At 42.1% G+C, this 14,990-nt stretch overlaps 1 protein-coding gene across 1 annotated transcript; it reads right to left on the bottom strand.

The window, feature by feature from the left end:
- Positions 1-4,072: 4,072 nt before the first annotated feature.
- Positions 4,073-12,204, bottom strand: cacng6b (calcium channel, voltage-dependent, gamma subunit 6b). Its single transcript, XM_030748953.1, has 5 exons — positions 12,171-12,204; positions 9,760-10,502; positions 6,997-7,071; positions 5,461-5,598; positions 4,073-5,224 (listed from the first exon to the last, which is right to left on the bottom strand). The coding sequence occupies exons 2-5, from the start codon at positions 10,115-10,117 to the stop codon at positions 5,004-5,006; spliced, it is 792 nt and encodes a 263-aa protein (XP_030604813.1). The 5' UTR covers positions 10,118-10,502; positions 12,171-12,204; the 3' UTR covers positions 4,073-5,003.
- Positions 12,205-14,990: the final 2,786 nt, after the last annotated feature.

Genomic DNA, 14,990 nt, shown 5'->3' on the forward strand with positions numbered 1-14,990 from the left:
GCTGTGGTCTGCTCTTAGATCCACTAGCCAGTGAGCACCAGGGTTATTATAGTTAACGAAAACGAACGAAATAACGAAAACTGAAATTGAAAAAACATTGTCGTTAACTGAAATAAATAAAAACTATAATTAAAAGGAAAAAACGATAACTAATTAAAACTGAATTGTGAGTTTACAAAACTAACTAAAACTAACTGAAATTATCGATAAACTGACTTTCATTTACTTGTTTTTTTGGGGGGTTTTTTTAAGCCTTGTGGATTGATATGAAATCATTGTTTCCGCTCTCCGAGTTTAAGCTGGGAGCGCCACAGGACAACTGTGTGAGTGCGCATGTGCGTGCGCTCACCGCGCTGGTCCGCAAAGTAATGGCTGCGGTCTGCAGAGAAAGCGGCAGAGTCCCGTATGGAGGTTCTTTGAGTACAAACACCTGCACACGACCACAAGGTAATTAACACACACAATCCAGCTACACAAGCATAAATGCGGACATGAGGTCGGACACTTCCGTAGGTTATATACAAAGACCCTGCAGGTTTAATTAGCAGCATCTAACCAAGCTAGCTCCAAAACAGAAGCAGCTTCAGGTGGTGAGAACATCAGGATGCAGCTGGATTTGACCTTTGACTCCTTCAAAGAGTTTGTTTTTGTTTAACACCACATGTAGGCGTTATTAATCTGCTGCACTGATGCTGAAGTTTATTGTGAAGTTTATTGTAGAATTTATTGAGTTTGGGAGTTCATGTTTTTCTTTGTTTCTCCTTGCTGATGTTCATGTGTGTCCTTAATATTACACACATTTAGCATGTCTTGTGAACAGTTGGTTGACTATATTTCTTTAAACTGTATCTTTTGTCAAGTTTTCATTACACAATAGTCACTTTTGCGCCTTGAATCTTGCACCTGATCAGGTATGAAAATACTAAAACTAATACTGAAACTAACTAAAACTAAGCATGGAACCAAAAATAAAAACTAATAAAAACGAGCAAAACCACTCTGAAAACTAATTAAAACTAACTGAATTAGAGAAAAAAAAAGTAAAACTAACTAAAACTAAACTATAATGTAAAATCCAAAACTATTATAACCCTGGTGAGCACTGGTGCTGTGTGTTGCATCCTTCTCCCATATGCTCTTCCAGTATTGCTCTGTATCTAGCCTTGGTGGGGGTGCTGTTCTCATATTGTTCCCCTGCCACTGAGAGTACACCTTGGATGGTTCAGTGGAGAACATCTGGTTTACTCTCCTGGCTTCTGTCTCTCTGGTATACCTCTTTAGGTGGTTTTGCTTGGCAGTTTTTAAGGCCTCAGGTATGGACAGCTTGCCCCTTTGTTTATCATTTTGATGTCAGTCTGGATGTTGCGTGTCAAGAATCCATAGGTCCCACATCCTCTTTCTGCAGTTTTGAAGGTTGGCTAACTTCCCTCCATGATGCCTTGATCTTAGCCTCTAACCTTCTTTACCATGGAGGGTACTGCTCTTTGTGGCTGTTCATCTTATAGCCAAGCATCTCAAAGATCACCGCTGCTGTGGTATAGATCAACTGATTAGTTTCAGTGATGGTCGAAGTAGGGATTGTCTGTAGTACTGCATTGTTATCTTCTAGTAGACTTTCAGAGGGTACTTCACGTAGTCTTGGTAATCAGACCGGCTTAGCCATGATCTTATCTTTTAGGTCAGCTGCTCTGGTATTCAACGTACCAGTTGTTTTTGGGGCTTGGTACCCAATCTCAGAGTGTGGGGGTTATAATACCTCCCCCCTGGCCTGACCTCCTGGCTTCCTATCTCTATCTCTAGCTCCATTTTTAGCAGTTGCTTCTCGCGGATATTGGAACACTGAACTACTAGTTCTTTTGCATGTTAAGACTCCATAGGTCCCACATCCTCTTCATGTAACTGGGATTGACTGGGATTACATTTGTAATAAGTAGCATTCCAGCAGTTCCTGATTCTCATCCATATGTATATTTATATATGTATAAATATATGTATGTGTATAAATATATATGTAATATATATATGGATGAGTTATGCTAATCCATAACTCATATATATGTGAGTATGTATGTCTGTGTGTGTGTGTGTGTGTGTGTGTGTGTGTGTGTGTGTGTGTGTGTGTGTGTACACACATTTTTACACTTACAAACATGTAGCAAGTGCCCACAAACCAATTTTCATTGCAGTCTCAGTAGAACTATTAACAGCTATATATACAACCAGGATAGTGTGTCATGTGGATTCAGTTTCTGCCCACTGGAAGTTAAAAACAGGTGAGTCTGTGTGTGCATGAATACACACATGCATGTGAATGTATGTGACTGCCTGTATGTCATTTACTCCCCAGTGAGCTGAGTGTGAGAGAAGATTTTGGGGATATTTCTGAGCTGATCAGTCAGTTGTGCATGGAGCAAAAAGGTTTGGTGGTATGCTGGAGAAGTGGTGATGATGCAGTGAGGTCAGGGTTGCAGACAGAGGTATGAGGATAGGGGTACATAGTTGAAATTCAAGTATTAAGTTTCCCAGCCTCTGCAGTGAAATGCATTGCGATGAGCTCTGGCCTAATTATAGAGGAGTGAGTCTGGGGGAGGGGGATGTTTGGCAGAGGGGTTAGGAGTCACGCTGTGAAGGGGTGAAAATGGGTGAATGTCAAATTGGAGGGCAGACATGGTGTCGTGCCAGCAGAACAAGGGAAGGCAGTTATTTTATGTGAAATCAATTTAATAGTAACCTACAGTGATGTTGTATACTGTACATATACTGCTCAACAATATTAAGTGAACACTTTAAAAACTCATCAGATCTCAATGGGGGAAAAAAATCATGCTGGATATCTATATTGATATGGACTGGGTAATGTGATAGGAACAGAAAGATGCCAGGAAGAAGTCTATGCATCCCTCCATGGATGTCTCCCCAGACCATCACTGGCCCACCACCAAACCGGTCATGCTGAATGATGTTACAGGCAGCATAACATTCTCCACGGCTTCTCCAGACCCTTTCACATCTGTCACATGTGCTTAGGTGTGAAAAGCACATTGCACCAGTGGTGGACCTGCCAAGTCTGGTATTCTATGGCAAATGTCAATCAGGTTCCATGGTGCCGGGCAGTGAACAGAGGGCCCACTAGAAGATGTCGGCCCCTCAGGCCACCCTCATGACGTCTGTTTCTGATTATTTAGTCAGAGACCTTCACACCAGTGGCCTGCTGGAGATCATTTTGTAGCTCTGGCAGTGCTCATCCTGCTTCTCCTTGCACAAAGGAGCAGATACTGATCCTTCTGATGCTTTAAGGACCTTCTTCTAGAGCTCCCCTAGACTAACTGTGTCTCTCCTGGAATCTCCCCCATGCTCTTGAGACTGTGCTGGGAGACACAGCAAATCTGGCAGTGACAGGTATTGATGTGTCATCCTGGAGGAGTTGGACTGCCTGTGGAACCTCTGTAGGATCCAGGTATCATCTCATGCTATCTACCAAACCAAATGCAAAACTATTAAAAAAAAAAAAAAGTCAGAAAAGATAAGGAGGTGAACATGTCAGTGGCCTCCTCCTGTAAAACCATTCCTATTTTGGGGGGGGGGGGGGGGGGGGGGGGGGTTGTCTCATTGTTGCCCCTCTAGTGCACCTGAAACTGATTAACAACCCCCACTGTTACTTAACTGATCCGATCGATATCCCAGACATTTAATAGACTTGATGCTATACTCTGATTAAAAAGTGTTCCTTTAATTTATTTGAGCATTGTATATGAGTAGAACAAAGCACAGTTTATATATTGTAAAAGAGCATTTCTTATTTGAGAGGTGAGCATCCTATGACAAAAATAAATTATATTTACTATATTGCAAGTAGAGTGTTTAGAGATGACCCTACAAACAGTGACCATTCATAAAACACGCACAAAAAAAAATCATTTTATATACAGAGTATGCACATCCACATACTGCTCTGATATACAAAATTGTGTTTTCATCTATTCACACAACTTTTCTCAACTTACATTCATTTGATACACTGAAGCAGCATTCACCCAGCAAGTGTAAAACACAGGTAACAAAATAAATAGTGACACACAAAGCCTCGTTTATCAAGTATTAAGTGTTAAAAAGCTTCATAGAATTTACTGCTTGCTCTATTCATATGGTAACATGTACATCATATAACAACCTCTTCCTTTCTGATTGATAGCACTATCAAAACCATAGTATGTATTAATAATGTGATATTTAATGATGATACGTGGCAAGTTAAGTATGGTATAAATATAAATAAGAATAAATAAATAAACAGCCTGACTCTAAAGTTCCTACTTACTCATTCATCATTTGAAAAATTTAAGTCCAAATTTGGACTTTCTATTGCATTTTTTTTTTTGTCACATTCTTCCAAGTACAGCAAGTGGAGATTATAAAGTTAGTTGACATTGGTAGGCATGAGAACTGAGTGGGTGGGTGGGTAAAAAAAACAAAAACATTTTCCCTTATCTTATCTGTACACATTACTGCAAAAAATGAAGGTCATGTAAATGTTCTAACAAGTGTTATGATCTTATAGTCTATCTAACCATGCAGTTCTGTACTGTGCCAAGCTTTAACTATGGTGGTGATGAATTCCAAGCAATTAAAATAAAGAAAAGATTCACACTACTTCTGCCAGTAGAAAGCCTGGATTTATATGTTTGTACAGCTATAGGCGGGATAACAAATCTATGTGTGACTCAGGTTTGAGTAAACAGGAGTCAGCACTGCACCTGTCAGTCTCTCTTTTTTCTACTAAAATTAACAAAAGCAAAGCATTGCAAAATCTATCTCTGGAGGCCTTTCTGTGTAATGTGTGTGCTGTTGACTCCCCTTCATAAATTTAAGACCAAGTTAGTATGACTTCTCTGGCAAATCCAATGCCAAGAGCAAGCTCAACATCACAGCTGTCAAAAATGTGTTTTTACTTCCTGTTAAACAAGACATCATAAATGTTGTGTGCATATTTCAGCATTGGAGAGCTAGGTGGCGTTGTTCTTGTGTGGAAAGCATTTCTGCCATGGGCTGAAAGGAAGAGCGAGAATGACGAAGAGAACACCTCCGAAAATAAGAATGGCTCCCGCTGAGCCCACACAGGCCACAGACCAGGACAGCTCATGGTGCAAAGGTATGGAGTGGTCACTGGACAACAAGGCCAGCACAGACTGGTGGAATATGAGGACAGACAGAAGGACCAGTACACCTGCATGAGTAGATAAAAGTAATAGCGGGGATGAGAGTGTTAAAAGTTATAAACTTACAGGAATATTTTGGCAAAGTTTGTTTAAATTAGAAAAATGAAAGTGCAGCAAGATACTTCTAGCAAAGTAAAAGTACTGTTGAAAGTCCAAGGTGCAGGTACATTCCTTAAAATACTCAGATTACAGGAAAAGGGCATGAAAAGATTATACTGTGATTAAAAGAAAAGTCAGGTCCCACCTGATAGGATGAAACAGAAGGAGGCTGGCTTAAGAAAGAATTGGACTCCTTTGCTGAGCGACATGGCGATGCATATGGAGCCCATCACCATCATGGTCAGACTCAAAAGGGCCAAAATAGCTGCTGCTAGATTCAGACCTGTGAAGGAGAGCAGGGAGATGTAACAAAATGGAATATAAAGGGCAAAAGTTCAGTTAAAGCCGGTATCTAAAAGTGCATGCAGCAAGAAATCTGCAGCAAAGATGGAAGAAATATTTTCAGGTGCAGTGTGGAAACTGAATATGTTGCACAAACTCGCAAAGTTTGATTCTTCTGGGATTCTAGTTAAATCTGGATTTATGTCATCTGTGCCGCTTCTTGTACTGGCTCAGCTTAAAACAGATTTTCCTGGCATTCCAAACCTGAACAGGTGCAACCCCAAAAAATACCCAGTGCCAATTCTGCAGTTTTCATTTTTGTTTTTGTTTTTTGACTCTCCAGCACATAGATATTATTTAATTACCTAAAGTATAACAGATGACAGGAATAGTATTAGTAGTGGCAGGGGAAATTTGCCAAATATGAGGTGGGATGAAGGCAACAGAAAAACAATCTACAGTTTTGCTTATGTCCAACTTCACTATACATGTTTTTAGCCATTCTGGTAGCAAAACTGCAGGCATGGCTGTGTTGGTCTTTCAGATGCTTTGAAGAATTGCTTCAAAGTTTCTATAGACCGTAAACACAGAAAAAGATGGATACACTGCCTTCCTGGTCTGAAAAGTGAAGCTAACGCAGAAGTGAAACCTGACTTCTCTTTAATGACCAGCAGGGGGCGACTCTGCTGGTTGCAAAAAAGTCTTCCACTTGTGTAGAAGTCGATGGGAAGATGACCCTCAGCTCACTCTCTAGTTTCAGATCATATTGAATGAAAAATTATGTTAATTTTGTAAATGATAGTCACTGTTAACGCCAGAAAGGAGGATTAGCTGACAAATGCTCGTTGGCAAATGACTTATGATTGAGAAGTTGTACACCCTTTCTTCTTTTTCACAGGACTGCATAGAGATCTGTAATAACTTTCTTTTTCACATGTCTGTATGTCTGTTGGTGTGATTAGATCCAAGTCTACAATGCAGCTACTGAAGGAAAATCTTTCCCACAGCTCATATGTCAAATGCCACAGTGTCTTTAAATGTATCAACAAGCAATTTTCAAAACAGACCCTGCTCACAACTTATGACCAAAAGATAAAAATGACTGATGTTTACTGGTATGTAAGTAGCCTATTAAGTCTCAGCCAGCTTATCTTCAAACTACACTGAAACCAGTGGCTCTCTGGGCAGCACAGCAAACACATTAATCAGTCTGATAGCTTATGGCTTGCTTTGGAAAATGGGTGGCAGTGGAAGTTAATGGTCTAAAACATGCAAAAACCACTAGTACGGTCCTGTGAGCACCACAGTGAGCATCTTTATTGAAAGAAGCTGCCGGTGTAACTGCTAATGTGTATCTCTATGTACAGCAGAAAGTGCAGGGGAAGGTGTAACAGCTCACTCTTGTTAGTTGTCTTCTTGAATATGACTGCATTCTCCCCAGAGGTGAAGAATTTGAAGTAAGTACAGTTGGATTCTGTGGGTATAAAGAAGAGATCAAACAAAGAAAAACACAAGCACCCACGCGCTCACACACAGTCACACGCATGCACGCACGCACACACACACACACACACACACACACAAACATATATTCCTATGGATGACTTCTTGTCTTCTCTGATGTACCTACTATGCATCCATGCACTCTGTCCTTCCAGGCATCATTCCTATTTATATCAAGCATTAGCTGGAATACTCAGAGACACACACGCACACCTCTCCACACACACACACACACACACACACACACACACACACACACACACACACACACACACACACACACACACACACACACACACACACACACACACACAGGCACACTCCAGCACAGCACATATGGTGCCGCCAAAGAGGGTGAGAGACAGCAAAACAGGGTGGATGGCAGAGGGGAGAAATAGTGGTAGACACAGAGAAGGAGCAGATCGAGGCTAATGGAGGGATGTGGCTACAGAAGACAGGAAGAGGATGTGCTGGCTGGGCAAAAGAAGGAGGAAGATGCAAGAAGTATGGATACAGGCTTACAGGATGAGGGTGGTGAAAAGGAGGAGTGAGTTGCTGGCAGATGGAGGGGTGGTGAGTGAAGGGAAAGAGAGAGGATGGCCGCAGATGGAGAAGGAGGCGAGATGAGCAAGCAGGAGATGTCAAGGGGTGGGGGGAGAAAACACAGGGGGGTTAGTTAATACTGCATTAGATATACACTTTCATTCAGTCCCTGTCTGTCCCCCTAGCTCATTCCCCCTTCTCTATATTTAGACAAAAACTGTGAAGTAGTCAGATTCCGCTTGGCTTCGCAAGTGCATAGTGATGACTTTCACCCACTGAAAATGATGTGGTCCAAGATGACCACACACACACACACACACACACACACACACACACACACACACACACACACACACACACACACACACACACACACACACACACACACTACACCTTTCTTCCCCACACAGATATGGCTGTGCCTGAGCACATTTGCAAACATTTTTTAATGAAGCAGACCAACCATTTGTCAACCATACTGATTTTGTAACACATTATGCTATCACAGTCAACCGGTTTTGCTCTCGCTACCCCTGCTGAGACTGTAATTATTGAGCCGTCATGTTTCTCTCCAGCAGGCAGCGAAGATGGATAGCTGGTCTCAGGATGACAGACACGACATCAGTGGGCTACGCTTTGCACGGGATGGGAGCCAGAGGCATGTGAACAGGGATGTGAAATGGGAAAGCATAGATGGCAAAAACATTTGTTTTCCTGCAAACATGATGAGCCCACGGCCATCTGTGACAGGCGGCATGGGCCAACAGTGTTAGGACGTGTGATGAAGATTGTCAGAAGCATACTGGCTTCTCTCACACACCAACAGAGCATCTTGGAATCATATCTGCCAGCTAGAAGCAGTCAAAGACGAAATAAAGATAAATTTGGAAAGGATAGATAAATCAGTCCTTGAAAACTCGATTCAAACATCATTCAAAGTGATGTCAGCATGTTAAGCTGTGTATGTGAGCCACATGTATCTGTGAAATATAAAGAGACTTTGTGGTTTTTTTTTTTGGTTTTTTTTTTTCAGAGTGCTGCTAAGTCCTGGCAGAATCCATGAGACAGGGAGTGATTCCAGGAGTCTTTCTCCTCCAATACCTGCCTCTTTCCATCTCTGGACTTGCTTTTCAGACAGAAATAGGTCATTGTGCAGATAATCAACGCACTGTGGAGAACATAACCGTGGTCAGGTTGAATAAAGCGTTTTTAGAAAGAACCTGTCACTACTCTAAACGTGGATGTCCGTCAACACAATAAACCTCTGGTTTGTCCCTTTATCACCTGTCTGCACTCCTGGTAAAACAGGAGATGATTAGGTGCTGAGTCAGGAGAAAATCTTAACATTAACACTGCCTTGTTACACAGATCATGTTATGACTGCCAACGAATATGTTGCATATTGTACCCACATGCTGCTCTGTGTTGGTACAATAGGATCAGAATTGAAAGAGCATCACCGTAGTTATTCACTTGTATCCATTTCCATGCTTTATATTTCTTTAATGATTCAATTTGCACATTATCTGTACAATGACCTAGATACATACTGTATGTACACAAGCAGCTTCAGATACCCAACTCTCATTAGTTCTTTGCAAATTTACACAAGTGTGTATACATACAGGGAACAAATTTATTTTAAACCTATAATAAAAACTCAGAAATATGTTGCTCAGAAATCTAAAGACTGTACGAGTTGAATGCAAATGAGTTTTTAAAATTAAGTGCCAAAAGAGCTTTCCTCAGTCTCTGAAGGGTTCAAATATAAAGCCTTACAAATATATTCTCAGGGGGGCATACATAATAGCTATGACAGCTCACTCTTATTTTACAGCATTTGTGTGATGGCAAAAAAAAAAAAAAAACCTGCAATGATCAGAGGTGATGTCAGCAGCTTCTTTACAAACACAGCCTCTGACCCCTTGCTGTTAATCCACTTTGATATTGATACGCATACTGCAAGATGGTGGCAGCTTCAAGGTAGACTTCCAAGGAAAGCAGAGTTAAACACAAAATAGTCCCTCCAAAAACCTCACCAGCTCATCTTGTGCACATCAAAGGACAAACAGATTTACACAAACTCATACAGACACACACCACTTTGAGGTCTCACCTCCAGGTAGATCAGCAGGACCACAGCTTGTCCTCTCTGGGTCTATGTCAGCCACCCATAGGGTGCGGATGCAGCCCTTCCAAAGGCCGTAGTGGGCCATCTGGCAGGTCTGGTTGCCGCTGAAATTCTTTGGTTGGGCCAGCTCCACCCAAAACTCTGTCCCCATGCCCAGCACCGTCAGGGTCACACCAACGATAGACACAAAGAATGCCAGCTTGATCTTTCCCTCCTGGCTGTCACTCATCTTGTGAATCCGCCTCTGTCCTCTACCACCTTTCATTCCAGCCAAACCTCCACTTTGTCCTGCCACTCCAGCGCGACCCTCCTCATCCTGCTGTACAAAGAAGTTGGACCACATACTGATCTAAAGTGGCCAGAACCGAGGAAGTACGGGCAATGGGACGGGGCACTTCAAATGAAGATTAGAGGTGCAGATAATAAATGTTGTTAATTAGAATAAAATGATGAGAAGTTTAGGGTGAAGCAGGTGAAGGTTTGGAAGGCAGCTATCAGCTATCCTGTGATAGATGGGCAAATTGAGCAAAAGCAGCCAGAAGATCAAGTAAAAATAAATGGGCTGGGCACTGAAATTAGACAAAAGAGATATAAATAGAAGTACAGTGTAGCGTGTGTGTGTGTATGTGTGTGTGTTGGGGGGACGCAGATGAAGTGAGGTAATGACAAAATGGGAGAAGATGGAGGCAAGGACCAGGAGAGGCAATATCTGTTTTCTGTCCAGTCCTCTGAAATAGAGAGATGAAACAGAAAGATGAAAGCACAGCCAGCATATGCTTCACCAGAGAAAAATCCTTTCATCACCAGCGTAATATTTAATTTCCAACAGCTTTATCAGCATCTACAGTATTCCCTCCCTAAAAGCCATATGACATGCTCTCAGCCAACAATAGATAAGCCATATGGCATTTCCCTGAAAGGCAGATTTTGCTGGAGATGAAGAAACAATTGGGCTGCCTGAGCTACTGGAGTGGGTTTGTGCAAGGTCAAGGTGAGAGACAACACCACAGTGTCACACTGGACCACCCAGCCTCTAGTTTCCCAGATGAGTTGACAACCCGTCGTCTCCCTGAGCAGGTACACTATCTCTGGCTTAAACACAGATCCCCTTTGATCTGAGGGGATAATGGGTTGCCACAAATACCTCTCAGCCTGCATTACTTATACCAGGAACACTGGGAGTATGTAGCAGCAACTGTGCACGTGCATGTGTGTGTGTTTCAGTGAGTATCTGACACATGCACTAGTTTGGTCCAGGCTTATACAGACTCTCAACTGTGAACGAGAGGCCTTTGGAGCAATTTAAACAAAGTGAGTGACGGGGCACAACGGTGTCGATGGTCTGCACGAGAGGTGATAATTCAATCCTGAACCCTCTGACAGAGAGAGGGGGCTACAGTAATTAACTCTGCTGTGCGGTCCAACAGGTCACAGAGTGAAGGTAAGAGGCCTGGCCAGTTAGGAAAGCAGTACCAGCAGGCCACACACAGTTGGCAGATCACCTAATTCAGAGCTTTGCACTGACAGCATCAGAGGTTTTATATAGGCAACATGTGCAAAGTCTCACCCCAAAGCCTTTGTCTTTGATGTTTTATAGTATATAAGCATACAAAATGTGAAAATATACAATAATAAACAATATGCAAAATGTAAGGTCTGTGTAATATTATCAAAATGGCTAATAACCAGGAAAAAAAAAATTTATGTCATTTAAACATGCTGTGTGTCTTCTTCTCCATAATAATCACAATAATAATAACAGCTTTCACAGAAAAACTTTAGCTACATGTGAAATAACTGAAATAACCAAAAGCTCCAGGCCAGCAAAAAACAGACCCTACGGTCTCTTAAGCACTAACTGACAGTTGGGATCAAATCATTTTATAGCTAACAAAAGGCAGATACGTGCATGTCACTAATGAACCAAAGGTATGGAATAGCAACCATGCCTTAAAATAACCCTCCAACATTAACTGTAATAAAGAACATCAATACTGCAGCTGCTGACAGCCAAATTAGTGGTCATAGAATTACAAACCTTGATCACATTACATTCATATTAACCACAGTGTGATCGGACGGCTTAGAGAAGCCAAGCTGCTCTGAGGGTGGATAACACAAACAAGTGCTTACTTTGCAATGAAGGATTATCCTTAGCAGGGTATATACATGTAGAGCTCATATATACAATAATGCAATGAAAACTTTGGTGCTCTAACCTAAATTCTAAAGCAGCTGAGCAGAGGATGCAACTTTATGCTGAATTTTGTGTTGTGAAAATCTGGAACTCTCTCTAGCATTTGACCAGTGACAGCCACCGCCACCTGTGTGACATGTGGGCATAAGAAAGCAACAGCTGGCTAATGCACTTGATTGAAAAGAAGAATAAATCTGACCTGTGTCTTGTGTGTGTTGTTCAGTTCGGGAGGAAGAGACGCATGAAAGTTAATAGAGGGGGGAAAGCAGTGATGTGAGAGTGAGAGAGAGAGCGAGAGAGAGAGAGAGAGAGAGAGAGAAAGAGAGAGGGGGGGAAAGGGGTGGGAGAGAGGAACATAAGAGTTATGGAAAGTGAGTGTAAAGGGGTGGAGGTGGGGGATGTGCAGGGGTTGGAGTCTGGTTGGTTAACACTGTCTGCGATTAAATGTGTGTGTGTGTGTGTGTGTGTGTGTGTGTGTGTGTGTGTGTGTGTGTGTGTGTGTGTGTGTGTGTGTGTGTCTCTGGTGTTTGGCCCCCAGACCGTGCTTACTCCTCATGTTTAATCTCAACAGCATCCTGTTCGTGCTCCATACATGTTTGAAATTTTAAATCAGCGAGGAAAGGTGCTGCAGGGTGGTCTGCTCACATGACGACAGCCTTGCCAGCATGATTCAAAACATGTCTGTATCTGCAACAGCCTCGCTGTTTGTGTGCGTGTTTTTGTGTCTATTTCTGACAGCCACCTGTTAATGACATTAAGTAAGGGTGAAGGAGGAGCCTGTGTTTATATGAGATGGGCCAGAACAGCATTTTACAGAAACACAATACACTGTGAGGAGGGGAAAATCTAACAGAGAGATAGAGTTAAAGTGAAATGAGCATTTGAAAAGAACCACAGACAGGACCACATATGGAGATGGGAAAAGGCGTTTGAAAGCAGGGCATAAAGGGGGAATAAAACAGCAAGGGAATGTCTGAGGTAGCTGCAGAAATGGACAACACTGGCTGAAATGAAGCGGTATAGAGAGGCAAATGAGAATGTGCAGCCCCATTTCATTCCTCACTGAACAAGGTCCAGGGAGACTTCAGAGACTCAGGCTGATCTTGTGGAAAGGTTTTCTCATGGCCCATCCCTGCTTGGCCGTTCCACAGTTTAGGTTACATACGTGGCACAGTGAGAGAGAGAGAGCGAGAGAGAGAGAGAGAGGCCAACCCCTGCAGCCAGCCATGCTCAGGGAGGGTGGGGGTGGGATAGGTGGGGGCAGAGCGGGGATGCAAACCGAGAGTGAGTTGGGGACAGAAACAGAACAGGAGACAATCGGAGAAAAGGGACAAAACAGGCTGCAGGCTGTGACAGGGAAATAAACACCTGCAATGTCCAAAACAGTCAAACCCGTTTTTTTTGTTGTTGTTGTTGTTGTTGTTGTTTGTTTGTTTTTTCAGGGATCCACACTGCAGTCTGCAGATGGACTTTTCAGAGAGAGGGGGAAAAAAGGGCTCAATCCACATCATCCATGATAGATAAATTTGCAATGTGTAGACCAGCTATCTGTGTTAATGCACATATGCGTGCCAATATCTTCCATCATATAAAATAGATACAAACTGTCCACAGTCAGAGGCCATCAATATTCTACATTATGCTATATTATGCTTGTGTTAACAGCATTACAGTGTTCCTGCCAGCAGTGCTGATTTATGCTAGCTCATGTATGCACCCATGCGCATACTATTCACACTTATGCACATTAGTGGTACATCAATTTCATACTTTTGTGCTGTTAAGTAGTACTGACATCGAATATTTTCCCACTTGTAGTATCCAACATCTTTCTTACTAAAAAAATCCTGCAAAAAGGTTTAAAACCCAACAATGAACTTATCCCAAGCTTTGTTAGGTACACCTGTTCACCTGCTGCTTAAATGAAAGGTGATTTAAGTGACTTTGAATGTGGCAAGGTTGTTGGTGCCAGACAGGCTGGCCTGAGTATTTCAATAGCTGCTGATTTTCCCATACAACCATCTCTAGTGTTTACAGTGAATGGCCCAAAAAATATATCCAGTGAGCAGCAGTTCTCTGGGCAAAAATGCCTTGTTGATGCCAGAGGTCAGAGGAGCATGGCCAGACTGATCTGACAAGAAGGCAACAGTAACTCAGATAACCACCCAACTAAGGTACGCAGAGGAACATCTCTGAAGATACAACACGTCAAACCTTGAAGCAGATTCCCATACACCCCCAAATGTAAAGTACTGTTGTGTCATATTAAGAGATTTGATTTCCTTCTATTAGGTAGTAAATCATTTTTTTTGGCAGTCATTAAACCATTACACATTACACATCAGTGTGAAACAGATCTGGTCTTATGCTCTATCATCTGACCAACTTTTTTCTGGAGAAAATGACACAATTTTATTGACAGCACTTGTTAAGGCTGAAACAGCAAAAGGTAAACTGACTTCTCGGCATAAGACTGGAGTTCCCTGAGAGTAATGTGGGCAGCTAGGAGAAAATCCTCAAGCTTTTGCAGGGTAAGACTTAATGGCTGGATTATAGTGGACAACTGAATGTTCAGCCTCCTGAACGGCTTTTACTAAGATATACTAAGGTAAGTGTCTTGGTACACATTAACAACTGCCAAGTGAGAAAGTATAAAGTGAGAAGAAAATCTTGTGAGGCTATAGCTACAAGCAGAAAAAAACCTCAGTCAGAGGAAAATGTATATTTTGTTTATACACAGTGAAGATCGGAGTAAAGGTGAGGCTTTCAAACCTAAAAACACTGTCAAGCATGGTGGTGGTAGCATCATGCTCTTGGGCTGTTTTGCTGCCGGTGGTACTGGTACATTGCACAAAGTGGATTGAACAATGAAGAAGGAGGACTTCCTACAAATTCTTCAACTTCACCTCAAATCAACAGCTAGACAAATATCCAGCCAGCATTATGCCAGAAGTTTGTTGATGACTACTAAAAGTGTCTGGTTGAGGTGCAACTTGCTAAAGGACAATCAAATATTAGT

The sequence above is a fragment of the Archocentrus centrarchus genome, chromosome 16, assembly GCF_007364275.1.
Source record: "Archocentrus centrarchus isolate MPI-CPG fArcCen1 chromosome 16, fArcCen1, whole genome shotgun sequence".
Classification (NCBI taxonomy): Eukaryota; Metazoa; Chordata; class Actinopteri; order Cichliformes; family Cichlidae; genus Archocentrus; species Archocentrus centrarchus.

What these genes read in the sequence shown, in the direction of transcription:
- cacng6b (XM_030748953.1), bottom strand. Translation starts at nt 10,117, where the DNA reads ATGTGGTCCAACTTCTTTGTACAGCAGGATGAGGAGGGTCGCGCTGGA. An exon ending in TCCTGCTGATCTACCTGGAG is followed by an intron (nt 7,072 to 9,759) that starts GTGAGACCTCAA and finishes TTATACCCACAG; the next exon opens with AATCCAACTGTACTTACTTC. An exon ending in CTTCTGTTTCATCCTATCAG is followed by an intron (nt 5,225 to 5,460) that starts GTGGGACCTGAC and finishes CTACTCATGCAG; the next exon opens with GTGTACTGGTCCTTCTGTCT.